At 49.7% G+C, this 26750-nt stretch overlaps 1 protein-coding gene across 5 annotated transcripts in view; it reads right to left on the bottom strand.

Annotated features, from left to right (window-relative positions):
- LOC117230934 overlaps positions 1-26750 on the bottom strand; it is a 229330-nt gene that overhangs the window by 38883 nt on the left and 163697 nt on the right. For 4 of the 5 annotated variants that reach the window (XM_033488868.1, XM_033488864.1, XM_033488865.1 and 1 more), the window contains one exon: positions 17971-18148. In XM_033488868.1, coding sequence (XP_033344759.1) covers positions 17971-18132 — 162 coding nt within the window. In that variant the 5' untranslated portion in view covers positions 18133-18148. Of the gene's footprint in view, positions 1-4896; positions 5010-17970; positions 18149-26750 lie in introns of those variants that run through there. The other variant, XM_033488869.1, reaches the window with a different exon arrangement.

Consider the following 26750-nt stretch of genomic DNA (forward strand, 5'->3'; position numbering starts at 1 on the left):
TCAAGGGGAATATCAGATCATTCGGCGACGCAAGGGCGCCTCGGTGGTTTCGTTTCCATCGAAGTTTCGGCCTGCCCCCGCGCCAGCACACAGAGGACAGACACAAACGGTTTCGTGCCATCTTGATTCCGCGGCGGAGTCTCTCGATTAATTAGCGTGCCGTGGTTAATGAAGCCAGGCCGAACAACAGGCCAAAAGGGACGAGTTTGAGGGTTCGCAAGGGCCATAGAGGAAAGGAGAGAGGGAGAGAGAAGGAGAGGAAGCGTTTCTCGGTTCTCTCGGTCTTGCGGAATCGATATCGCGTAATGCGATCTCTTTGGTTGAGAGCGCGGATATTATGTTCGTCGGACTGTGCACGTATCGTCCACTGTTCGAGGGTGGAAAAAGGGGGCCAGAGATTCGAAAAGCACAGTTCATTCCGGATATAAATAACCGTTCATGGCCGGTGTAACGTATATTTTAATGTCACCTCACGTGACGTATATGCCCGCCGCTTAAAGCGACCGCTACTTTCCAAAAAGCTTCTCCTCATTTATCATGCGAGTGATTCAGCAGCGGGACGCGGCCAGTTTGAATTTCACTTGATTCCGGTTATTAATGGATTCGCGGCGCCCCGTATAATTCGCCGTTCGACGCTACGATGAACGTACATCGTAGTTTCACCGAGCTTTTCCCACCATCGCTAGAAGAGGAAGGACTCGAACGCCAGTCTCGCTCATCGTCGCGAAATCGCTTTTCAGATCTCGCGTCGATTTCCAACGGGACTCGAGGTATCGTACTACGATTGGCAAAAATCGACCCGCGCGTTGCGAAGGTGTCGCATCGACGTAACTATCGCGGAATTACGCCATCCGCTATCCCTTCGGTCCCTAAATCTCAGCGCCACGAAATAAATATGCGCATAACAAGGGCGTGGATGTTCCCCTGGCGCGTATGAACATGCATGAGTCTGTAAAACATTCGATTTGCAGGGGAAACATTAGCATGAACGGCACGTTCGTAACAATAGCGAGAGACGAGAGCAGACGCGACGGCACCGGTTGGATCGGTCAATCGAAAATCGTCTCTCGTTGATTTAACAACTATCTGCTGGCCGTATACAGTCCGAATGGGGTCTGGCTTGGTCGCCACTCGTCACCGGAACACGTCTCCATTCGACTGGGACACGCTAATTACGCATTTGTTCAGGAATTTGCATGCGTTACGCCATCGCGTTACCAAGAGTTTACGTGTCCCCGCGATTCGTCGTAACGATTCGTTACGAGCCGCAACGATCGCGCCGACCGACTCTCGAGCTGGCTCGTCCGATTCCTGTTGTCCCGGAGGGTCACGATCGCCACGTTTACCGTGCATTTGTTGCCGTGTCGCTGGCCGAAATTGTCCCATTGAAAATCGTCTCGTTAGAGCAACGATTCTGTCCAACGCACCCCGTTGAATCGCTGATGTTCCGTTTTTTCCCCCTCTGTGAGCTCTTTCTTCGTGACGATGGGCTCGCCTAACCAAGTCTGCGATATTCGCGGCATATTCTACTGATTGCTACCGCTCTCGTCTGCCCACCGACGGGTCTATACTACTGCGCGACGTAGTTCGTAATTCAGAAAGAATAACCGGTGTCTTGTGTAAAACCGGGCAAAGCAGAAAACCAGACGAGAGATTCCTGGCAGGACGGCGGCAATCCTAGAACAGTCTCGCTCGTATACGCCTCGGGTCTTTTCCAATCAGCTCGACGCTCTACCCTCTTCCAGACGAAGATTGCACGCAAGCACGAGCTTGATTCTCGTTCCGGTGGTCGTCGAGCGTCCCGTACACGGTCGCTCTCCGTTGTTTCGGCCCGCTGCCGACCGACTATTTATCGAGCAAATATTTCCCGGTTATTTTTCCATTCCGTTTCTTCTTTATTGTTTTCCAATCACCGTCCGACATCGATCGCTCCTTTTATCCACGGGGAACGCGGCACGCTCGCGTCTCTATTGTTCCGACTGTGTGTCGTTCCCTTGCGTGTCTCGTCCCTCCGCCGATGAGTAATTTGCAGAGAAAATTGCTTGCGAAACATTTTCAACTGTCTCGATGCTGCGAGAAAAAATATTTGCAAGGAGGATGAATCGATAGTTTTCTACGATTTCCTCGCATCGTGTCCTACAATCTTCGCGATGCGACATCGCCGTTGCCAAAGAATTATTTATTATAGATAATATCGAAATTGAATCCGATGGAAAAGAACGTCTCCACGGCTTACGCATCCACGGGAAACACCGGCCGTTTTTCGTCGACGGATTAGCCGACAAGCAGAAGAAGCAGGGGATCGTTGACGAGGGGAGACGAAGGTCGAGAAGCGAGAGTGGAGTAGCTTCCAGGCGGTCGAATGATCGGAAGAAACCCTTTTTATCTCGGGCCGGAACGAAAGGTCGGTACTTGGAGCGCTCTTGTTTATTTGCCAGCCTCCTTCCATCCCCTGTCGTCCCCTTTTATCTCTGCGGATTCGTCGCGACGAGAAAAAGCCGAACCAACAGACGCGTAAAATCCGTGCGCGCTTTCTTCTCTTCGTCAGCTTCATTGTTTTCTCTCTGTTTCCGTCTTTATTCTCTGTTACACCGCCTTCCACGCTACTCTCTTCGCGTCTCAATAAAACAACGCGCGTTTTACTACCGTTGTTTTCCCCGCCGGCGACGGAAGAAGTTCATAAATATTTGATGCGCGTAATGAAATGTCATACAACTGGCGCGAGCCCGCCGCTTCGATCGGATTCAAACGGGAACGAACGTTAAACGACCACGAGACTCGTTGTTTTCGCCGAGGCGCCGCGCCTCGATTAATTTGCGTCCTCTCGCTCGATTTGCCGCAAACGCCAGCAACTATTTGCACGTCGATCCTCCCGTTGACGGTCGTTGATAAAAACGTATTTATTTCGAGCTGTTCGACGAACGTTCGCTGTCGATATGCTCGATGATGAATGGAATCCAGTCGCTGCTGAATATTTCCATAAATATGCCCTCGTTCTTCGCGGTGCTTGTCACTGGACCAGAGTTTCGAGTCGATTCTCGGTACGCGGCCCGCGAGACTCCCAGTTTTATCTTTAAAATATCTGAAGTCGACTCGGGAAACGTATGAATAAATCATCGTGGATACGCGAGGATGAACGACGTTTCGAAGGGATATCGAAGTCGAATCGAGTCTGAGCTTCTTAATTCCTTTTGGAAACAATCGACGACCAAGGAGCTGCCATTTTTTCTTTACCCTCGCCTCCGTCGGGGTTGGAAAACACCCGGGGCGACACGTTCGCAGAGGGAGGCAGATGACAAAGATTATGTGCCGGAGCGGCGTTTAACCGACGCGGATCTCAACATTCCGAACGCGGGTTTAATATCGACGCGTCGATGAGTCTCGTAAATCATTTCGCCGTTAATGAAATTCGAAGACGACGACTTCACGCAGACTTTACGACGACTTTCCAGTTGATCGTGACGACATCTTGCCTCTTCATTTCCTTTTCAAAGCCATGCTTCACCAGCCTACTTCTACGTTTAGCAGAGAATCTCCTTTATTGGTGGGAAACTTGTTCGAAACGAGAGAACTTTCGTCGATTCTTCGACCCTTCGTCGAATCGAGTAGATGCACGATTAGCAACGAAACAACACTCGAATCGTTCCAGTCTTCGACATTATCGCCCGCATCGTTTCAGCCATTAGATGGCACATTATTTGGAAGAGCTCGCGGAACGGCAATTCCAAGCGTATAATATCTGGTCCCCCGAAATGGCGCAATATCATAGGGGATGAAAGCGCGGGGTGGAGAAGACAAGACAGGGGGATGCTGTGTGTAGGAGTGTTTAACGACACGGAGAGCAACATTCCGGACGTGCTTTAATATCGCCTACCGTTTCATTCAGGACGCGCGACGCTCCAGGATGGCCTACCCTCGCCTTCTACCCTGTTAGATATTTCGGCTAAAACCTACTCACCCTATCCCGTCACAGTTAGGAAGATCCACTAACCCTTCTGCCAGCCACGTGGCACCCGTGGGGCGAATTGTTTTTGATATTCGAAACGGAACGAATTGCGGTGCCGCTTCGGTGAACGCTCCGCGGCAACCCACTCACCCTTTCTGCCTCCTTTTACAATGCTGTCTCTGTTGCCTCTGGCTGACTAGCCGCCGTCCGAAGCAGTCGGAATTATCGCGCACGCCTCCGGGCTTTGGCCGATTTTTCCGCCGGCTGTCTCGACGAGAATGAAAATTTGCTGCTCGACGATGGCGTCTCGAGCAACCAGGTTTTCCTTTCAATTAAGTCACTCCGTTAAGATGGCAACTTAGTTAGCTCTGTGTTCCACCGGCAAACAATGTTTCTCCTTTCTCCATTTCCTCGGAGGTTTCAACCTCTGGAATCGAGGTTGCCAGCATTTCTATCCTACCGCGTGTACGTTCGTGAGTTTCGAAGGGGGTAAAGAAAGTCGACGTTTCGACGCTCGAGTTCGCCGAGCTCATCGTCGGATATCGATAGCGATTTTTATTAGGTTGGACGCGAGCAGAACAGAAGAGCGATAACCTTCTTGTATCGTTCAAACGCGTTATTCTCGCAAAGCAAGTTTCGCGTGCTTTCGTAACGCAGAGAATGAGAGCGGAGTCACGAATTCGGCTCGCTGTTGTGGAAAAATATTATTCGACCGAGATTCCAGGGTAGCTGGAAAAATGTAGCGAAAGATTGAATTCTGCGTCAGCGGCTGCGTACGCAAGACACGGGCTTCCAGTGGGATGAAATTTTCATTTGGAAAAAGCTCGTTATCTCGTACGTCAGCCAGAGCCGAGAATCGGCTAACGTTGCATTAATATTTCCCACTTTATTTCGAGGAATATTTACTCGCTAAGGGAAAATAAGTCCGCCTCTAAGCGAATTAATTATACCTCTGTCTTAACGCAGCCCGTGGTTGTTATCTCGGCCGGCTCGATTAAATCTTCCGTGCTATCGTTACCATCCGTTTCTTACCGCGTCTTTTCCTTCCATTTTCATCCGATGGTCCATTCGTTTTCCCGTCATTGCCCTCGCGTCGCTATAAAAATAATCGTAACAGGCAGAGAATGATAAACTGACGAAACGGTAACGAAGCTGGTCTTTCGCTTGTCGCGTTTCCAGCGAAATTCGTCAAAGGCGATTGCTCGCGAGCAACGAAATTACGGGAAACGCGGTTGCTGCCGTGCGTGGCTGGCTTTCTGTATCGGTAAGCTGTATAACGAGCGGTAAGTCTCTATTCACAGGTGCGTACCGGGAATCGAAGACAAATGAACCTTCTCCATGCAAAGTCTCTCTCCCTCTTCGCGTCCGTTTCTTCTCGTAGACTGTCGGAACGAGGTTACCGAGGGAGAGAAAGAACGGAGAGAGAGAGAGAGAGAGGGAGGGAGGGAGGGGAAGAAAGCCGAACAGTCTGTAAATTGAACGATGTTATTTGCCAGGAAATGGAAATCTTCGCGAAGATGCACGCTCCTGCAATCTCTCCTCTTTCTGTTAATTTCTCGTTTGTTGTAGACTCACGAAGTAGGAAAAAGAAGAAAGTCGGTGAAGCGGCGACTTGAAAGCCATAGTCTGTAGTCGATGAAAGCTCGGCGAAAGCGTTTAGCCAAACTCGCGTTCTCGAGTGGGGTGGAATATTCGTTCGCGAGATTCGAATATCCTTCTGGTGAAAAATAGAGCGCTTCACCTTTCTCGGTCGCTTCTTTTCTCATCGATCTCGCGGCAACTCTTTCGTGTAATCCATTCGCCGGTTTTCAGGTTAACAGAAAGGAACGAGAAGGGAAAAAGGAGGAGGGGCGAGCGTGTTTTTACAGGCTTGTTCGGCTTCTTTGCGAAAGATCGACGCCCATCGATCCCTAGGAAAAGTTCCAATTTCCCTTTTATCGGGGATTCTGTTTCATTTCGGGCGTCGCACATAATATTCCCCCGAACCGCGGGATTAAACGGCGAAGCCGAGAATTTCCTTTCTTCGCCGTGACACCCTCGATCGTGATCGAAAAATGAATCCCACAATGGCGACACCTCGACTTCGTTACTCCTCCGACATATCAAACTATTCGAAAAAGCAATCTCCCGTGAAAATTACGCGTGGCTTCCAGGGAATTTTCATTTAATCTCGGGTATCGATTATTCGTTTCGCTAGCTGATCTCTCGTTCTAAGCCGTAAAATACATTCAGAAATTTCCCTTTGCCATCTTACAATCGAGTCGTAATTCATAATGATTTAAAATGTGTCAGTTTTATCGGGAAGACTCGCGCTGCTCACCGTGAACCGGCAGCATACGCGGCCATCATTTTCTCTCACCCTCTCCTTGTCTCGTCAGTCGGCCGCCGGGGTGGCCATTATTTAAATTTCGTCCCCGCTGATTCATCGTTTCAACGTCAATCTCTGCTAGCTCCGTTCACCATGGAAATTTATCTACCGCGGGACGAGAGAAAGAGGAAGAGGACGAGGACGAGGACGAGAAGACGAGACTCGTCTCGTCATCCTCGGAAATCGATCCGATGGTTCGTTTCGAGAAGCTGTTCGTCCAGCAACGGAAGAACCAGAGCCACCCAAACTGTTTGCGCGCCATCCTTTCACAAAGAGGTTCGCGTGGTTTTAGCTTTGATCCCTGTGGACAATGTTACAAGCTTTCACGTTCGTTGCTCGCAACACGTAATTTTCTCCCACCTTGTGCCTTGCCAGGGCGAACCGTTTCTCGTAGACGGTAGACCCGCGATATCGCCGGATTCGTTTGCTTTCGAGCGCCGAAACGCTTAACCAGACGCGCTCTTTACACCGCTATCGATCCACTAACCCAGTAAACGGTGTATTACCTGTGTCAATATCAGTGAGAAGCTCTGCGGCTTACACAACCGGTTAACCAGTGGCTATTATTGATCTTAACAAGAATCCCGCGCGTTTGCTGATGCATATTGGATCGACGCGTGCACGCGACCGCGAATTCGCGATTTTCAGCTTTCAGAGGAAACGGCGAATTACCATCGATTCGAAGTCTATGGGACAGGGGAAACTAGAACGTTGGAATCTCGCGAGATCCAGAACGAACGACGCGATTTTCCGTTGGAAAGGGGCGGTTGCCGTGTCCAGCTCCAAGAAGAATCGAATATCGGATGAGAAATTCTTGTCGTCGACGGGATTAGAAAGTTTTTTGCTCGGCTGGAACGGGTAGGTGGGCGGCACCCGATAATGAAGTAATCCGAGGAAGGAAACGGTAGCTGTCGCTGCCGGATCCTCCTTTTTCACGAACGGCGACGATTCGAGGGGTGGACTCCGCGTCGTTCACGTCGAGGTTCGCCGTGTGTGACATTCGAGCAGCCGCCAAAGGGATCGTTAGGCCGACCAGGGACACGATTCTCATCGAATGTATACATTCACCCTTTAATCTAGCCCCGACAGACGATGTCGGTGTCTGAATCGGAACGGGGTGAAGCTATGGCTCCGCTGTTCCCCGCGTTTCACCCCTGCACCGCACATTTCGATTCTTTCTTTTCTCGTTGGATTGGCCGCGTTTAGCAAGATCATTGCCGACCAGTTCAAAGATAGGAGAAAAGGATTCTTTCTCCTATCCATCATATTCGAACATCAGCCTAGAAGGGCTCCCACTTTATCATCGTTAAAGCAAGAAAAGGAGGTTATCCATTCAAAGACACGGGCCGAAGAAATAGAAAAAAAAAAAAAAGAAAAGAAAAATGTAGTTTGGAAGGGTCGATTTAAATTTATATAGCTGCGAAACAGAATCAACGATATCACCTGTGGTCCCGTTGTTGCCTCGAGTCATGAAGCTTCCCTCCGGAAAAGCCCGGAATAACCCAGCTTTTCGCTAATCGTAGCTCTTTGATACCCTTGCCCTGGGAAACGATCCCTTTTCAAGGAACTCTCGCTTTCCCCGGAGGAAACGCGTTCAGCCGAGAATGGATGACGCGGTCTCGTGCTCGCCGCGGCGGAACTCTCCATGGAGTTTCGAAGTAGCCTCGTTTACGGAGTTCGACGCGACATTAATTCCCGGGCAACCGCGGCCTTTTTCGCACTGAACCGCCGGAGAATCTGTGCCATGGTGACACGAAGGCCAAACCGCGAATGAAAACGGAGCGAGCGCGGTGAATATCAACGGTATTAAAGTTTAAGCCGCCCTTTCGTTTGATGCTCGGCCGGCAGCCGCGAGATTAAAGCGCGAAACCGAGGCGGTCTGCAACGTGGCGAAATTGTGTTTCAAACAAAAAAGCTCGGGTCACGACTTTAACGAAGACCCGAGAAATGGGAACATCGCGGAGAGAAAATTGATCGCTGACTAATATATTCCACCATCCTTTTTAACATCCGATAGAACCGTTCTCTCGTTAACTATCAGTTACTTAGTTAACGCTTACAACGTGCAAAATTCCAAAAATCTAGGAAAATTTATTAAAGCATCTGTCATTGTTATTATTCCGATGACAGTCGATTTAGATTTTAGCAGACTCGTCTGGAATGTCCTATCTAATTTATTTAATATTTTCGCAAGGAAGATTCGAAACGAAGCTCGATTGTATTAATCGTTCGACGTTGGAGAAACGTCGGTACGGTTACCGAGCAGCCCCTCGTTAGTCTCTGCCGCCTGTGACGAAGGAAGTTGGGCGTCGTTCGAGCGTGAACGGAACTTTCGAGGATTTCGAGGAACAAAGCTCCTCCTTATCCTCTTTTCGTCGTCGCCCTCGCCACTTGTTTTCGCCGATCGTCTCGTTTACCGCAACCTCTGGGAATTAGATATTAGCAGGGATAGAGAAGAGGCTGGCATATTCGATGGGACGCGTTCGTGCTTCCGGTCGGAAAATTAAACACGAACCTCGCTTGTGTGCGCGTCGAAACGATATTGTTCTACGCCGTGTTCTCTGCTATCGGCTAATGAAGGTATGGCCTTTCTTCGACCCTGTCACCGATGCTGATTTCGCATCGTTCCGAATTTCATCGTCGCTTAAACGAAGGTTGAGAAAAATGTAACGAAGCTACCGTTCCTATTCCAACGACAAGAATGTTTCTTTCAGCCTAGATTTAACATTCCTGGGGGATATTTCGCATTTGGCTCGGTCGATCGTCACGCCCAAGAAATCCAAGTTTTCTAGAAATTTCTAAGGACAGAGAGGTAGCTCGTTAGTCATTAAAGTTCGCGCAAGTGTTCATTAAGAGTTAATGATGCCATTAGACGTAACCTAGGGCCAGGATCGTTAACGATGCGCTGTAAGTACCGCGGAACCAACCGAGTACAGTCGGCGTGGCGTTAAGCGTAATCAAAGTATTCCAATGCGGTTACTTTCACGAGAAAACGAGGTAATCGTTTTTCACCGACGACGATCCTTCCGGAAAGAAGTTGACTCTGGCGCGCTGCGAATGCTTTTATTTCTCGAGCATTCGGGGAAAAGAAGCGGACGACGTTCGCGCGACGCGATTACCATCGTCATTCTCCACGAGATTCAGGAGATTCCCAGAAACGTCGCCTCTTTTCTAGCCTCTTCTTCTTCTTCCCTTCGGAATGCGTTTCACTCCGTTTGGCACGTTTTGACGCGCGCCACGCTTCCGCGTTGCTCTCGTTTTGTCCGTTTTCTCCCGCATCTCCCCGCAAGCTGCGATTAAGAGACACGTGTCTAGACAACGAATGTCTTCCATTGCTTTTTTCAAACCTCTATTCTCATGCAACTCATTCTTATTTGCGTTATCCTGTAGCGAAGTCCGTCAACGTTTTCGTTTCACGATTATCATTCCAATTAAGGATTTTATTCTTCTCTCATCCTCCTTCCTTCCGCTTGGACAAGATACTTCCTGGAAAATCTCACGTGCAATTCTCTTGCGTGATCTTATTGGCCTTTCATCCAATTTTACGTAATGGCTACCTTTCGCACTTTCGCCGATAAATAGCAGCGTGAATTTCACCATCGGACCCTGCAAACACTCGTAAACACGGGATGCGTATCAGCAAATTCTAACAAGCACAAGGGCAGAAGGAATCGGTTCGAAACACGAGGTTCCTTAGCACGCGAGCGATTTTAATGGACCGCAGAGCTTCGAAGGGTTGAAGCCCGCAAAATTTTTCCGCATGACCCGGTACGAAGCGACGACTAACGACGCCAGGGATGTGGATCCTGGGTGCAAAGGGTCGTTTGGTTCACGCGAACCGAGTCCATGTCGGTCGGTGGAGCGCACGGCTTAGCGGCTGCGGTTTCGCTACACCCTCGTTACGATCCCCGACCAGTCCTTGATTATTCCGGATACGCGTAAACACGGCTCGTCCCGCGAAACTGGAGAAACCGTAAACCTCGTCAACATTTGGACTGCCAGCGATCCGACGACGACGAACCCCCGTTAACGCCGGAATTCTCTCGCTGACCGCAAATTCTCTCGCTGCACACCCCGTTGCTTATTTTCCGCTGAATTATGGATACGCGAAACGAGTTCTCGAGGAAATTTTCACGTCGTCCAGAGGACGTGCGTTCAGTCGCGGGCAAATTGTTCGTGTAAAACGTGTAGGAGAAATTTTTCGTTCTGCATTTTATCGGACGAGCGAACGAAGCGGAAGCGCGGAACGAAAAGTGATTATTTTTCCCAAGGGTTGGTCGTGACCCGTGTTCGTTCACAAGGTCGAGAAAGTTTTCACGTGCTCGTTTCCACGGAAGCGTGCTGTGTAAACACGCCGCCAGGCGACGACAAGGAGTCGACGCAGGCCTGCACACTTTTCTCGTGTCTGGCGTCTTCTACGATTCCGTCTTGTTTCTCTGATCTAATTATAATCGACTGTTTGGTCCTTATTTGACATGGGAAAACCATGTCCTCTTTTTTTCTTGAAGCAACGAATGCGCAGGAACGTCACCCTTTCGGTCGTAGAGTAGCGCGGTACGCACGAGACCTTAAAGCGTGTAATTTATAAATCCCGTAGATACTCGACACGAGTTTAGAAGGATTTTACCTCATAGTCTATGCTACGTCGCTTATGGCGATAACTTCTCGTATCTATAGATTATCCGACAATCTAGTGGAAGTTTTACCACGGTGTTTTACTTCCATTACTACTCTTTAGCGTTAAATTGTGCTTCCAATGAACGAAGCTGAGCCCTCGCCATTTGCCTCTTATCTTAATGAAATCAAGAAAGTTATAGATGGTTCGAGCATTCGTGTGAAACACGATCTTTATTGTGAACCTCCGCGTTTCTATGCCTGGACTGGTAGAACCGGCGAGTTTAAAGCTATACACACAGTACACGCAACGAAAGAAATCTTTCTGAAACGACCAGCGTCTTAGACGCTTCCTTAGAATTTTCATTTCTTCCAACGAGAAATTTTCTTCGTATTCGAGTTCGCTTTTGTTTATATTTCTCATATTCCGAGAGTTAAATATCTCCTAAGCTCTTCTTCGAGTTCCATCGAGATTATCGCGTAACACTTTTCAGAGTCCCTTTACGAGAGTCATTGCCGCAGACTAAACAGTTCCGTAAGAAACGACCACTTGAACCGCATCTTCTTAAGTAGAATCTCCTTTATTCTGGAACCGAGACAAGCAAGTTCTATCATGCGGCGTTTATTCCGGCGAACTCACCGATCTTTCAAGACGATTCTATCTTGGTGGGAAAAGGGGGTGGTAGCTGTCGCGCTCGATTTATCGCGCCCTTTCAAGGACAAGGGAGCGATGTTATTACGCGGTCGGGACGGTTATTGGTGGCTTTTATGTCGAAGTAAAACCCGTGAACAGCGATGGAATCGGGCGGAACGCGGTTATTCGCGGATATAATAATGGGGCTAACGACGCGAGGCGATATCAGCCGCCGGGAAGAATCTCGGCTAAGGGCTCTCGTCGATCCCCTTCTTCGTCGCCTACGCCTAACGAAAGAATAAGAGGCTCGACACACAGCCTTACCATATATACCGCGTTAAACGTCCTCGACTTACCTCGAGTTCGCAAGCTGAAATCGTATTTAGATAGCTCTACCAACATTAAGTTATCTCAAAATCGTTTATACCTATGGATTTCTATATTTCAAGGATATTAACGAGAAAGCTGTGACTGTAAAAAAGTTGTTTGTTCGATTGTTTAAAAAAAATTGTCACGATTGGTTTCGTCTCGTGCTGGGAAGGTTCATCGGTTCGTTAAGCGTGCCACGATTCTTGCGTGATTCCTACCTAGAGAAATCCCGGAAAGACCAGCTTCTATCGTCGAAAAACAGGTCTTCCCTTCCAACGAGTTAGACAAACAACAACAACGCTATCTAAACACGTTGTCGAGCCAGCTCTCCTGGTACATCTTCCTCGTCTCTCGACAGAAGATTAACTTGACGCGTGACGCTCACATTACAGCAACCTCTCGTCGGTTCTACCTCGATGTTTCTACGGTTCTACCGTGCAAACAGCCGCCCCGGGCTTCCGACGCTTCTTCACCCGCAACTACCGTTCACCTACTCTGCTCGAACGCTCCTCCGTTCGTACGTCTTATCGTTTGCAAAATCGATCGAAATTTCGAACGCGAAAACCGTCGAACGAGCAAGGAGACCGATAACGCGGTGGGCCGTGGCGGATTAATCGGTGATTTACGCGCAGTATGCAGCGACGTCGATGATTTACCGCGATTTTCCGGCCAAACTTAACGCGCTCGCGGGATACGCGTACGTGCGCGCGCATACCGGACGTTTCAACCGGTACTTTACGCGCTTACACGCTCGCTGATTACGTCACGCTCGATCGTAGCCCAAACGGACGCGATACTTGCCATTTAATATCGACTCTAATCCGAGATAACGAACACGTAGTTCGCGCCACGGGTATCTGCTCGCTTTCCGTTTAATAGCCATTTAATAACCAACTGGTTTACACGGGAGCCGGATTTATTGCGCCGAGATATTTCTTCAACTATCGCGTTTCTTCGCTTATCAAACCTTTTGCTCTGCTACGCGACGATCGGAGGATACTCGACGATAAAAATAAATGCTCGGTAGCAGGAGAAAAGTGACTTTTACGTTTGTCCAACGTGGCACAGCGGTCTATTTTCTTGCACGTTGTTCGTGTTTTTACTTCGTTTGACCATCAGACGTGGAAAAGCTTGCAGGATCGCGTGTTTCTCTTTGCGGAGGATTTAGTTGTGACATCTTGATGAGATACGTTCGTTATTCGCAGAAGAAGCGCAGAGGATGGCGGATGGATTGAAAAGCGGAGAGGAGTATGCTAAAGAAAATTCCTAGGTACAACGATATGCAGAGGCACACACGAAGCGGGAAAATATTACGTGCGCCGCGGAACGAACAGGATAAATCGGTGCTTTGTATATACACTGGAACAAAGCGCGTAACTGTCTGCCCCGAGGTTTTATCCTCTGTGCGATGGAATCTTCGGACCAGAAGGGAGGACGACCGAAGACCTCTGCCGCGATCAAAGGATTTCGCTTCCTGCTTTACCGACTCCACTCTATCCCCAACGATATTGTGATTTTTCAATGGCCATGTTCATGAGCGTCTCACGTGCTTCAATTTGATCATCGTACAGCGAAACATCTGCTCTTAGACGGCTTCAGGATTTCCATATCATTCTGTAAATAAGAAGGTGAAACAGTCGTCCAAGTGGAGCGAATAAATTCGATAAATAATCGTGGAAATTAACATGGTAGAGCGTCGGTTATTGCAGTAGCGAAATCGGCCGGACCCCTGGCCACGAGTCCTCGAACAGACTGACAGGAAATCCGGACTATCGACGAAAGAGAAGAGGAAGAGACACAATCGGTTCGAGATAATCCGGACGAGGGTCCTCTGTCGATACCCAGGAGGAGAACGTCGACGTCTGGCATCGATTTGCTATCCGGACGCTCGAAATGACGATACGTTCCATCGAGCTTTGCCCGATAAACGAAACCAATTCCACTCGTGCTGTAATTAACCGTAGCTGCAGCAACGATACAGCGCCAGCCGGAGGATAGCCCACCTCCGCTGCCGCCGCCGCGAAATCGGCAATAACTACCCCTTTTCTTCCCATTTTCCAGGCTGGTTCACTTTTTAGTCCTCTCGGCGTGCTTAGCCGCCGCGCAAACTTCTGCCTAGGGGAACGCGGGCATTCTTCCCTCCCCCCCCCTCTTCTCATCTTTCTTCGCGTCCTTTTTCTCGCTTTTCCGCCTCGCCACTGCCACGCTGTTCTTTGTCATCCCTTCGTCCCCCACCTATCGCCCCCAGCACACCGCCAGAAACAAAGCGGATTCCCAGGCGTAATAAAGAGACTCGGTCGATGCAAAAACGCCATCACCCAAGACTTTTTCCCTTTTCCACCCTCCCTGCTCCACCCCTTTCACCCTCCACCCTCGATGTGACCGCTCCTCGATCGAAGGTTAGCCGAAAGGGAAGCGACCCCGATCTCGCCGCGACCTGCGGCTAGCAGTTTCTTCTCGTTTCCTTTTCTTGGTACAACGGCCGGCTCAACTTTCTCCGTTTGCGCGTCTCGAAGCCGCGCGTCCTTAAACGCACTGCTGTTCGTAGCCAGACGGTGGCGGATGCGATCTCGCGCGACTCGTAATTCAAACGCAGAGTCCAATTGGTTGCACTATACCGCCGCATTGTACCGGAGAGTTAACGTAATTTTTCACAGTGGTTGATAAAGAGGCGAACGCTGGATAGCTGGTGGTTGCTCGCGTACAGAGAGCCGTCATTGCCACCATTGTCATCCTCGAACACGCGAAAGGAAGAAGATATTAATTCTGAAAATATTCGCTGGGAACTATCGCTATATATACGTGGAGATAGAGTAGAAAAGCCTGACGGAGCCATCGATGAAAGATGGAGAAGAAACGCTCGGCTAAAAGCATGAAGCGAAGCGGCTTATTAAATATCGCGTAATAAACTCGAAACGACTTACAGGAGTTGTATTCGACAACTGCTTTTTAATTACTGTCATCCGGTTCTCGTCCTCCGTCTGTATCCCCATCTTTTCAATTCTCTTACGCTCTTTACGACGATTCCCTGCACGACGACTTCTTTCTCTCCTTTTCTCAAACGAAGCTTCTTCGAAGTTTCCCTTACAAGACGCATCCTTTGATATTAAGCGTAGGAAGATGTAATTTCGTTCGCGGGTATCAACCGGGGCAGGCAAGAATCGTCGAGAGGGAGAATCGTAATATAATTCTCGGAACAAATCGACGGATCGTTGGTAGCTAAAGACCGAGGACTGAAAAGGCAACGCCTCCCAGTGCACGCCCGCAGATTGAACGTCTTGGGAGGGGTTGGAACGCGCAGGGGAAGACTAAGACGGTGGCGAAACGAGAGACAGAGGGTTCTCGTCGTTCTAATTTCCAGGTCGCGTCATGGAAGCTGCAGGAGCTCGGTCAAGGAGCGTCGGAGGACAGACAAAATGTTTACTGCAATTTCGGTAGTTACTGCTGGCGCGAGAGGATGTGGCGGGGGGATAGAGAGGAGCGAGAGAATTCAATTAAGGACGCCCGATGCGTTTAACACCCCGTAAAGCCAGACGAGAGGTGGCAAAAACCAGAGCGGGGCTTTCCTTCGAAACTCGCGGGATTTGCATGTGCACTGTGAAACGTTGGCAACCCCCTGCCCCCAGCACAGCAGCGGATGTCTCGTTCGGCGCGAGGGCAACCGTAAGCTGGCGTAGCTTACCCGATGGTCGCCTACCTCGTGCCGCTAAATAATTATTTTAGATTAAACTCTCGCTCGCTGCAAGACACTGGCCCGATATTAAAGTGATTTAATAGAAGGCGGCCGGCGCGAAATTAGAAATTATAAATGGCCGCTGTTCGCCGCTGTAAATAACGCGAATTTTACGGGCGAACCGATTCGCGATTAAAACGATCGTACCTCTCCGCCTTTCCCTGGTTCGTCACACCACCAGCGTCCTTCCTCTTCGTCCCGTGTCCCGTCCTCTGCTTCGCCGGTTTTTCCCTCTGGAAATTCCCGCGAGATTCCGCAGGCCGTTTAATCGAAACGAAACGGAAGATAAATCTCGAGGCACGGCGCGGCCGGCAGATCCTCCAATTACGCGTAATGATGTAAAATCGTCGGGCGATAATGGGTCCCCGAGTTCACGACGCTGCCGAGACACGTGTTCTCTATTAATAGGCCCGCGCCGTTTTTATCCGACCAGTGCACCGGTCTTCGCCACGCGGCGAGGAAAAAAGTCGAGAGAGGAAGAGGATGGGGAAGACGATGAAAAAGAGGAGGCGCGGTGGCAGACCGATGGCGCCTGTCACGGGTAAATACAGTTTTTTAACGGGCCGCTAAAGACAATAACAGAAACAGCGCGTCGTTCTATCGTCCGTCCCTCTTTCGTTGGTGCACCGAGAGAGCAAACCGTGAGCTACCTCTCGATCCGGAGCAACAGACCGGACGAACGGCAGCCCGAACCGATTACTCTAACCAACTGGTCTCACTTTTAACATCCGTCCCGATGATCCTACTCTCCTTTCTCTACCCTTGATTCTCCTTTGCGTTCTCTTTTCCCAACGTTCCGTGTCGCCGGCCAGGCCGATTTGCTCGACGATAAAGCTTAACGAGCGAGAGCGACGCGTACACTAAGCTCCGTTAGAGTCTCTCGCATAAATGAAATTTTAGAGAACGTGTGCGGGGATTACGGGAGGTCGTAAAACTTGGGTATATTTTAATAACGAGTTACCTCGTTAAAAAGTATAGAGCTAGAGTCGGGAGAAATCGTTTAATTGGTAGGAACGAACCGCGGTCGGTATCACTCGTACGCTATCACGTACCGATTCTCCGATTTTCTTCAAGACGGAAGAATCCTTAGGAATGGTCGCGCCACGACGATAATAAAACGAGCGACGGGGATTAATCGAGCCGCTGGCCAAGATTTATTGCTGTGAAAGAGGAAAAATGAAGCCTTTTGGTGTCCACGGGATCCACGGAGAATTGTAAAGGCTGGTTGCGGCAAACTACGCGTCGCAACTTATTCGAAAGTTACCTGTACGGTGCACGGGTGGAGAATATTGGCCGAACTACTTTAATTGGAATTCTTTCCTCATCTTCCGAATCGTTTCCAACCGGACGGAAAGTTAGAACTGCTATACGTGTTCCCGGATCGCTGTTAATAGTTGCCTTTCTTATTTCAACGTTTAAACATCGTACAGTCGGAGTATGGTCGTTTTTCTCTTTTAAGAACTTCTATCGCCGAGAGCCGAATTCCAGAGGGATATTTTGTCAAGAGATGATTTCTCACGAGGAAGAAGTTACACGACGACGAACGAAGAAGAGAGGAGGACAGCGCGAGATCTCGTTTTTGTCCCCGCACGTTCCCGATTCAATTTGCTGGCGTCGGATAAGGAGTTCCGGAATTTATCCCGCCTTAAAATCCCGTCCTTTCGATATGAATCGAGCAACCGTGGCTCCATGCTCTTTCTTCCACCGGTTCTTTTCTGCCACCTGTTCCGCCATTTCGACCGCCCTATTCAGGAATTTCTATTCCACCGGACTCATCAAACTCCCGATTCCGGTGGCCGCCGGTTAGTTCCATCGACCTGGGTTATGGCTTTTCGAGGAGAAGATTACTTTGCCTTGCTCGCGTTTCACGGTTCACCGTTAGGATACAAAATGGAAGCTAAAATGGAATATTCGAGTAGATACTTTCGGATGCGTGGATTACGCCGGGGAGTACTTGATAGGTGACGGAGGTACGCCAACTTTCTCAAAGATGGATGACCGAAGCAAACCAACGTAAGACTTCAAGATCAAACAGGAGAGTTACGAATGCACGGCGCGGGTTGTATCAAGAATTAACGAACGTGGTGATGTGCCACGACGCGGCACAGTTCCTTTACAGGTGCAAGTACGAAGTTGTACGAATCGTACGAAGTTCCGTAAGGAGCTCGATAAGAATCCTACATCGACGTTTTCGTACGATCGCTCGCCAATGATCGAACAATGGCTTTGGTCGATTGGAGAATTCGCGAGAATTCACGAAACGTTGTAGGAGTAACGGCAGGGATAATCGAAGGAATCGAACTTACCGGAATGGCGACGCAATCTTCGATCTCGGTGAGGGGCTCCTCCGAGCAAAAGGTGCCGTCGGTGAGGAAGGGTGGCCGAGGCGGTGGCGGCAACCGGAACTCGGGGGGTGGCCCGGGGCACTCAGGGCACTCCGTGCTCTCCAGCGTTTCCAGCTCCTCCATCCTCCACCTCAGCGTGCTGAAAACCACATGGAAAATCAACGCTCGATTAATCTTATTGACAGAACTATTAATCGGCACGTGGGAGAAGCTTTATCTCCTCCCCAAGGCTGCGCCGCCTCTCGTAATTTATTCTTCCTCTTTTCCTCTCGCGTGTAGAAGTAGCTTCCAACTAGCGCGGCATCGATCTTTTTTTTCACTTTTTTTCTCTCCTCCGAGCCCGAGTTGTTCGCGGGTCGAACGTTTTCCCCGGAACCCTGGAAACCGAGTTACCCTCGATGTTCCACCTGTCTACCCTTGGAATGCCGTGCAAAACGCCTGCACGGAAAACAATCTACGTGCGCTTCGCGGAAATCTCGTTATTCGGTGGAACAGCGATCGTACGTACGTGAACCGGACGTTCTTCTAACGAGAGACAAAGACGGAGAGCAAAGAACGGACGAAGAGGAAAAAAGAAAGCGTCGAAGAGAAGCTGCGGAACGGAAGGGACAGCGCTGGGCCGTCGGTCGGATAAACTCGTTAGCAACGGGTATCGTCGAGGGAAAACAGGCGGTGGCTACGGCGGTGGTCTAGGCGAAGCAAGGAGAACCGGAGCACGAGACTGGAGATTCCAGGCTTGAGAGAGAGAGAGAGAGAGAGAGAGAGAGAAAAAGAAAAGAGAAATGCCGGTTGACCGAGAAAGTTCGCGGCCGGGGGTTAAATTGATAACGGGCCAGGCTCCCAGCGGCGGCCGGAGAGTGGATTTCGCCGGCTAATTAAGAGATACGCGTCTGGTAGCCGGTTCTAATGGCCGCTGACCAGAGAATAGAGAGAGGGGAAACTCTTGACCGGTGCAACTCGTGCGCCAACAGGGTAAACGTGTTATTTTTTCTACGCACCGCATGCACAAACGCACACACGCGTCTATACAACCCCTCCCCATGGGGGAGGTATCTCGTTAGCATAGGAAGCACCTTTGGGTCAAGTCGTTCCAGCCGCTGCCGACTGGTTGTGGAACGGTCTCCATCTAGTCGGTATGCTAATACAGGGACTTAATTACAGTCTCATAATGAATCAGTCACGCCAGCGGTTCGTCTGCTCGCTACCTCCCATTCCTCCTCCCTCGTCCGGGCACACACGATTGTATTCTCTTGATTAATTGTTTCGGCCTCCCCGTAAGCACCGACGCCGCGACGTTCTAGCCGAGGATACACGGCGTATATCATCGAGACGGAATAGACGATCCGCCGATACGACGCCACCTCTATTCGTCATCCAACGCGTGATTTCGCTGATTGATTCCTCCCCTCATGCACTCTGACTTTCTTTAATCGACGTAGCGATACGCTGACGGTGAAAGCCTGCCGGAAACTCCGTGGGTGGGTGACACGACGCGGCAGTACTTTGTGCGATGAGTTTCGTATTTTTTAACACGCGCTAAGTCCAATGTAGCGAGGTTCTCCGTTTCTCGTATAATGAGACTGTTCTTGTTCAAGTGGACACCGGCTGCGGCGTAACTCTACGCTTCTCAAGCCGTTTGCGTATTCGAGGAACACTTGCCCGCTGGTAGCTCGTTCGAGTCGACAAGTGGAATGACTCACGAAAACGAGACGCAAAAAAATACTCCATTAGGGCTTGGCAAAACAGGGGACCTATTAACCTTCGTCCGTCATACTGCAAGTTTCGACTGACGATCGTTCGAACGTTTAACTCGATTCGCCAGCTTAGGAAAACTGAAAAGGAAACATCCAGCAACCCTTTCCAAACAAACCCTCGGTAGGTTAGATGATTTGTACGAAAGCAAAGTTGGAGACAGCAGCGTGGAAACAGACCGAGGCTCCACGATGTCGTTGACATTCGCTTGGAAACGACTTTGCACGGAAGTTAGGGCTCGTTCGAAGGTGTAACCAGAAGAGCGAGAGAGACGAAAACGGCGGAAAGAAAAAGGCATCGATGATGAAGAGCGTGTCGGGCCAGTATTTTGCACGTGGCGTAGCTAGACCAGAGGCAAAAGAATGGGTAGAGAGAGGTGGATCGAATAGAGGGAAGTAGGGGGGAGCGCCGTGTCGGTGGATAAAGTCGAGGAAGCAAAAGAGGAACACGTCCGCGCTCAGTTTAATAAACGCAGCGTTCCTTCCGTTCCGTTTCTTGGCTCGGCCGATATTCCAGCTCGACGCTGGCGACGTTGGAACCCCACGGTGCGTCTCCGTTTCTCCAGCATTCACTTGCTCGCTCTCGACCTCCGTTCTCCTCTCATTCATATGCAGAGCAGAATGCGGACGAGCAGCCAAGCGAGCGCCGTGAAGCGCTCATCTCATTTCTGGCTCGGTTCCGCGTTCACCAAATCTCCAGTTCGCGTGATTTTTATTTAATTCTGCCCGATACAATCCCTTACGGCGTCGCCACGCTGCTTTTCCAGCGCCGCTTCTCGCCGTGCTACGGATCGCATTCTGTTCTCGCGTTTTCACGAGCGTCGAAACTCAACCGATGGAATCTCGACGTGAAAATACGATTACGCCGTACAATTTCGAATAATTTCGAATTCCTCCGTTGTATCCGCGCGAGGTTAAAATCGTGGTCGGCGAAATTTGCGCCACCGTAGATTGGAACAAAGAATACCTCGCGCAATTTGCCAAGAAACCGAACGTCGCGAGAGATGTAGTTTACCAGCGCCTGCACGACGAGCTTTTCGCGCAACGAAGGGTCTGCGGATCAAAATATACAAAAGCAAGATAGGGGAGTGGTGGCAGACGGGGAAATTGAATGGCGGAGACCGGCACAATACCGTCTCGCGGAGCCTATCGGTATTTTCCAGGCGAACAGGAAACCGCGTCTTCCGCGCGTTAAATATTCGTCGGCCGACGAAGCCCGATGGGATTGCGGCTTTTCGCAGATAGAAAAACACCGTCTGATATCCACCAGCGTAAAAGCCACCAAACACCCTTACCCTACCTTCTTTCCTGTCTCTGTATTCTAAGAAAAAAAAAAAAGAAAAATATCTGATACCGAGTTTGATAAATTTAAGGACAAGTTACGAGCCGTAAAATGGAATTATCGAGAATTTGGCGTCCGATCAATGGAACCGCGGCAAAGAACAATATGTCATCCATTGTATTTCGAAGCAGAAGAGAAAGCATCGTTGACGGGGAAAAAAGTGAGGCTGAAGCAAAAATTTATTCGAGGGTTAATTGGAAGTGCGCCGCGCGATTTCGCGCGATAAATCTCGCCGGTCGCGTCTAGGAGCCACGAGGGACAACCTCTTTCTCAAAATAGTCTGGAACAACGACGCGTCCAAGGCTGGACTGGAGCCGGACCGCGGCTGAAAATTCGGCCGGGCCCTGGAATTAGAAATGATGCGCGAAAAACAGGAAAGCGGACGTCGGTCCTAATGAAATTGTGCGCTCGAGAGTGGCCGTTCCTGAAAAAAAGCGCACAGTCCGGCTCACGCTCGTTGTACCGACACCCGCTACGCTAATAAATACGAATAGAGCAGCGGCTAGCCTAGCTAGCGATGGCTAATTTTGACGGAGAGAAACGCGATTTGGAAGTATGGCGATGGCCAGTGAATAAATAATACCGATACATGTGCATAGTAGCAGGAACAGGCCAGAAGTAATTATCACGTTAATTAAGTGTCACTATAAACCGCTGCGTCGAAGCGATAAGAGGATTACGCGGTGAAAAAATTCGAAGCGGAACGATCGTTGAAAGCTAGTGGAGAAAGTTTCTGTAACTAGATTATGTTGGCGTATAAATTAGAATCTGGACAAAACCGCGTCGTTTGGAATTATACAACGTAACCAAACGATCTCGACCATCTCCCTCTTTTGCAAACAGAGATTTTTTAACGTCTCCGTGATGAAATGACGAGAGTTGAGTGACTTTTGCTGGATGGTCTTGGCCATGGCCCAAAACGAGCACGTAAAACCGTGTCTTCGCGCCACTGACACGCGTGGTAATTTCATTATGAAAATCCGACGAACCTTACGCGTTGGTGAGCGACACGCAGGAAAATATATTCGCGGTGTGACGGGACTGAAACGGTAGCATGGAAAAAGAACGGTGGTCGCGATACGAAATAGCGGACATTCGGTGGGAAGGGGCGAGATTTCGTGAACCGCGTCGCGCGAAATTTCATAACGTTGCCGCCCTTGCACCGAAATTCACCACGTTCACCATTTTCCCGAAACGAATGTCGCCGTGACTCGTATTTATAGTTGACCGTGGCTTCGTTTAACGTACTTCGTTGGACAACGAACAGCTTTCATTTACGAAACGAATCGCCATATATTAAACGCGAAGCATCTTGAAAGATTCAGAAAATCGATCGTTAAAATTCAACGACGAAACGGAGATTCGACTGGAAATTTGTAGAGAACATAAAGATGTTTGGCTCGTTCCGATGATAATGAGTTCTAGCAATCGCTTAAATAACCAATTACTGTGAATCAAACGCAACCTTGCAACGTTGCGGAAATTGCGTTAATTTATTTTCGAGACTGTTAACTACCAAAATTTTCGTATAATCGTTTAAAAAAGAGGCTATGGAAAAGACAAATGCCTGCGCGTTCATTGATCCATAATTTAGCCTTTCGCGAACAAGTTTTGGTGGAAAAAGGAAGAAGGAAAGAAGCAGAGAGAGAGAGAGAGAGAGAGAGAGACGAGGTTTCCCCAGGGACGGCGAAAGTAGACGAGATTAATTTGGAACGTCTCGAGATTTTGACGCGCGATTCGACGCCAGAAACTTTGGGCGTTAATTATTATCGTTGCGCTCTCCGGCTCCGGTACGGTATTTCGTTTCATCGCTGCATCCATCGTTACCAGCGGAGAGAGCAGAGAACTTTGAAACATTTACGAGCAACGTCGATTCGACGAGCTTCAAAGTTCATCGCGACTGCTATAAGCTGCAGGCAATGGGAAAAAAGTACGAGAGCGGACCTTGGAGCGTAAAGTACGGTTTCAGTGACGCGTTTCTTCCTTCGCTCGTGTCTGCTCCAACAGACAATTACAGCGGTCAGGAATCCAATACTTTCCGCTCCGAGAACCGCAGAAACGGCGTTAATCTCGTTCGATGTTCTCCAGCGAAACAACGGTTCGCAAGTGCGTTTGGTCTCCGTGGTAATTGCGCAAATACGCTCGTTAACGAACGAGAACGGAAAAGGTAGGAAAGAGAAAGCCTAACGTTTCTTCTGTCTTGAGTGACGACCGAATAATTTCCTGTCGATGGTTAAAAGGAAAAACAAGCAAACGTTTAATTGCAAACAATAAAGTAACTAAATCGTCGCACGAGTTAGCACGGCTGCGGCTGAAATTGAGAATAAAGAACGTGAAACGTGTACGGTGCGTTGGCCCGATGCTGTGGAAAGCGTCGAAGCGCACGATCGGAAATCGGCTCGCGTAGGCGTACAGTCTGTCGACAGGGGACTGGCATTTGCGTTTTCGGTTGGCATACGCGCGGCGAACACCGAACAGTGTCGCATTATTTCAGCATTAGCTTCGCTTACCGAGCTCCGTATCCACCGCCAGCGGTTAAGTGATACAAACTCTACCAACGCACGCATTCCCTGTTCCTGATACACGCAGTGCCTAGCTGCACCCGATACACGTCACAAAGATGATTATTGCTGTTTGCAAACAGCCGGCACGCCACTAATACCAACGATGGTGTCGACTTTGTCGTCTCGTTCAGCCATCTATATACGCCTTTCTCTCTGTCATGAGAACACTTACGGGTTTAAAAGTATCTTCTCGACAGCACAAAGAGCCACGGATTCGGAATATCATCGGAGAGACCATAAAGGCCAAAGGTGAACGTTTTTGAACGATATTCTCCACCCACAGCGTTCCCAATTTGTCCGCTTTCTCTCGCGTCCAGAGTCTGCCATCAATTGTTATCCTCGCGAACGACGCGTGGCGTGCTCGACCCACGCTGAAGATCCATTTCGCCGAGCTTCGAGGCACGCGGTTCCGATTTACCATTCTTGGCGACTCTTTCGAAACTCTGCTCGACCGATGGAAAATTTCCACCGACTCCGCGAATCCCAGTCCCGTGAAATCGTTCGAGGAGCTCGCGACTCGCTGCAATTCAGCGCGTAGTATGGGTCCGTTTCAACGATTCTTTTCTTCGTTCGCCAGCGGAGCTAATCCGGAGTGGCAATTAATCCCGGAGGACGGTAACCGAGTTATCGGTACGTCTGGCGTTGCTGGCGAGAAACGAGCGAAACATATCATCCCCCGGAGCGCTTCTTCTTAGTCGACGACGATAAAAGGAGCTCCGGTGTTCTATGACGCAATGTTTAATGCAACGTAATTCCGCTACGTCATGCACGCACGAGAAAGGGAGAAAGAAGGAGCAGACTTGCGCATGTAGCCATGGTGCACGGTCACGGGAACATAACTCACGCGGAAAAGACTCAAGACGACCTCATCTCTATGTTAATCTTCCCTTCCCCGTGGCCCAGCGGCGTTGTACCGACGCGCGTCTCCTTCTTTCTTCCCTTCTTTCTCGCGGCTCGTTTATACGAGGATCGCCGATTACCGGCTTCAACTGGTCGGACCACACCGAACGACGCGACTCGCGGAGACTGAACGTGCAAGCTCGCTGTACCACGCGAATAAAGATCGGAATAGGTGTTCCTTGGCGCGCGACTGGTATGGTTGAAATTGGCGATAATTGCCAAGAGCAAGTTGCCAACGATGAAACCCTTTCGCGCTGGCGCGACCGTGTACCGGCTTATTATCTCGCGCGACATTCTGTGTCGCCAAGGAGCCTCGTCGCGCGTATGATAATGCGATCGCCCATAATGGCTGATGAATTTGCACCTTAAGTGGCTTTATTTTGATCGAACGAGATCGGGCTGGTATAATGAATGGAAATTAAGATGGAGCGACTGGGACGAGTCCAACGAGTAGGTACTTTTCAAGACTGGAAAGAACGAGTGCGACGTCAAGGTATACAGTACATGTGGTAACAAGCGAAGAAGTTAATTCGCGTGAAAATCGTTATTTTGCGACTAGAGGCTGGCTACGCCACGAGGCGCCACAAAAAGCTCGATCACACGCTGTAAGGTACGTTTTATGTCCCCGCAAAACGTTCCCATAGCGAAGTACACCTGGCGTGTAATAAATATTTATCGCGCTATAAACGAAAATCGTATCGATCCACGCCTGGAACGCCTGTCGCGCGAATTCCACATTTTCTGTCCATTTACCAGTGCGCGTTAATGCGCGACTACCGGCGCGGAACGTCCAACTTTCCACTGACGGTTTTTGCTCCTGTCTAACCGCGACTCTGCCGCGATTTCGAAGCTAGAACCGAGGCAGCGCGCGATTCCAGCGTACCGAGGCCATGTTTAACCGCACGAACGGCTCCTGACAATGCCTATTAGCGAGTTACGAGAGGGCAGACTCTCGCACGAGAGCATTTTTCGTATCATCTGATAACGAGGCAGTCGCGTTCCTTGCGCACCGGCCCGGACGCGCAATTATTCCAGCCGAATTTTCGCCCGGGCCCCGCTCATTATGATTATGCATGCAGCCGGGATCGTTTCCGGCGGTATCTCCGCGAGAAAATTGCTGCAACGTGCGTAAGGGACGTTATTTATAGGTGGACGCGGACGGCAGGAAGGGTGGCGGTGCGCTTACGAAACGAAGGGTCGAGCGAAGGGCGCGGCTACGCCCGCAGCACTCGATTATTTCTGCGATGGCAGCGCGCGTGCAACGACCAACCCTTTCTCCGCTTCTTCTCTTTTTCTCCCTTTGTCTCTTGCTCTTTCCACTTGCTGCTGTCCGCCTAACTTTCGTGCGATTCCGAATCGGCCGTGGTTCGCTTTTAATTAGGGGACACCGACGAATTTAATAATTCCGGCCGCGCGACACCGGCTGCTCTCGATGATCCTCCGGTTCGTTTCTGTCTGGCCTGACCTGCACTATTTTTCCTTTCTTTTCCTTCCTTGTTCTTTTTTTTTTTTTTTTTTTTTTTTTTAATTCAGTGCCACTGTTTCGTGGGATTGTGTCTCTTTTAAGAGGAAGAGAGGGAAGGGAGAAACTGTCGTTGGGAAAGCTGCCAGACCGAGGCAAGTTTTGTACCGAGGAACTACCGGTTGAAAGGCAGAAACACCGATAATTCCTCTAATCGAATAACTAATCAACCTTTATGCCTCGTTCTTCTTGATGGAACGCTTCCGTCGTTTTCTCCCCCGGCATTAATTCTCCGTTAGAAGATCGTAATCTTTTTACCAGATTACGACGGGGTAGGAGGTTGAATAGGTGCGGACGCGAAATTACCTGCCGCGTGAAAAGGCTTAAAGCGACCCTGACTGCGAGGAGCGTGTCTGGCGTGTAATATTTCACCGCTCCGCTTCCTAGACTCGTGTAATACCTGCGGTGCATCGCGCGCGATCTGTCCCGTCTAATAAATAAATAATGGCGACAATTTCTTCTGCAGGGGATTCCAGTTTCTTCGGGATTTAGGTCTCCTAGGGGCAGAGGTGGACACACAATGGAGGACGAGATGAGAAAAAAGTAGCATCGGATCGAGGAGAAGAAGAGCCGACAGTCGGATAGGACGCGAGGTACCGAAGTATTTATAAGGCCAATAAGCTATCAGAAAGCTATTAAAAGTTTTTCGCAATTCAGAAATA

This window comes from Bombus vosnesenskii, unplaced genomic scaffold (assembly GCF_011952255.1).
Source record: "Bombus vosnesenskii isolate JDL3184/JDL3185 unplaced genomic scaffold, Bvos_JDL3184-5_v1.1 scf7180000013270, whole genome shotgun sequence".
Taxonomy (NCBI): Eukaryota; Metazoa; Arthropoda; class Insecta; order Hymenoptera; family Apidae; genus Bombus; species Bombus vosnesenskii.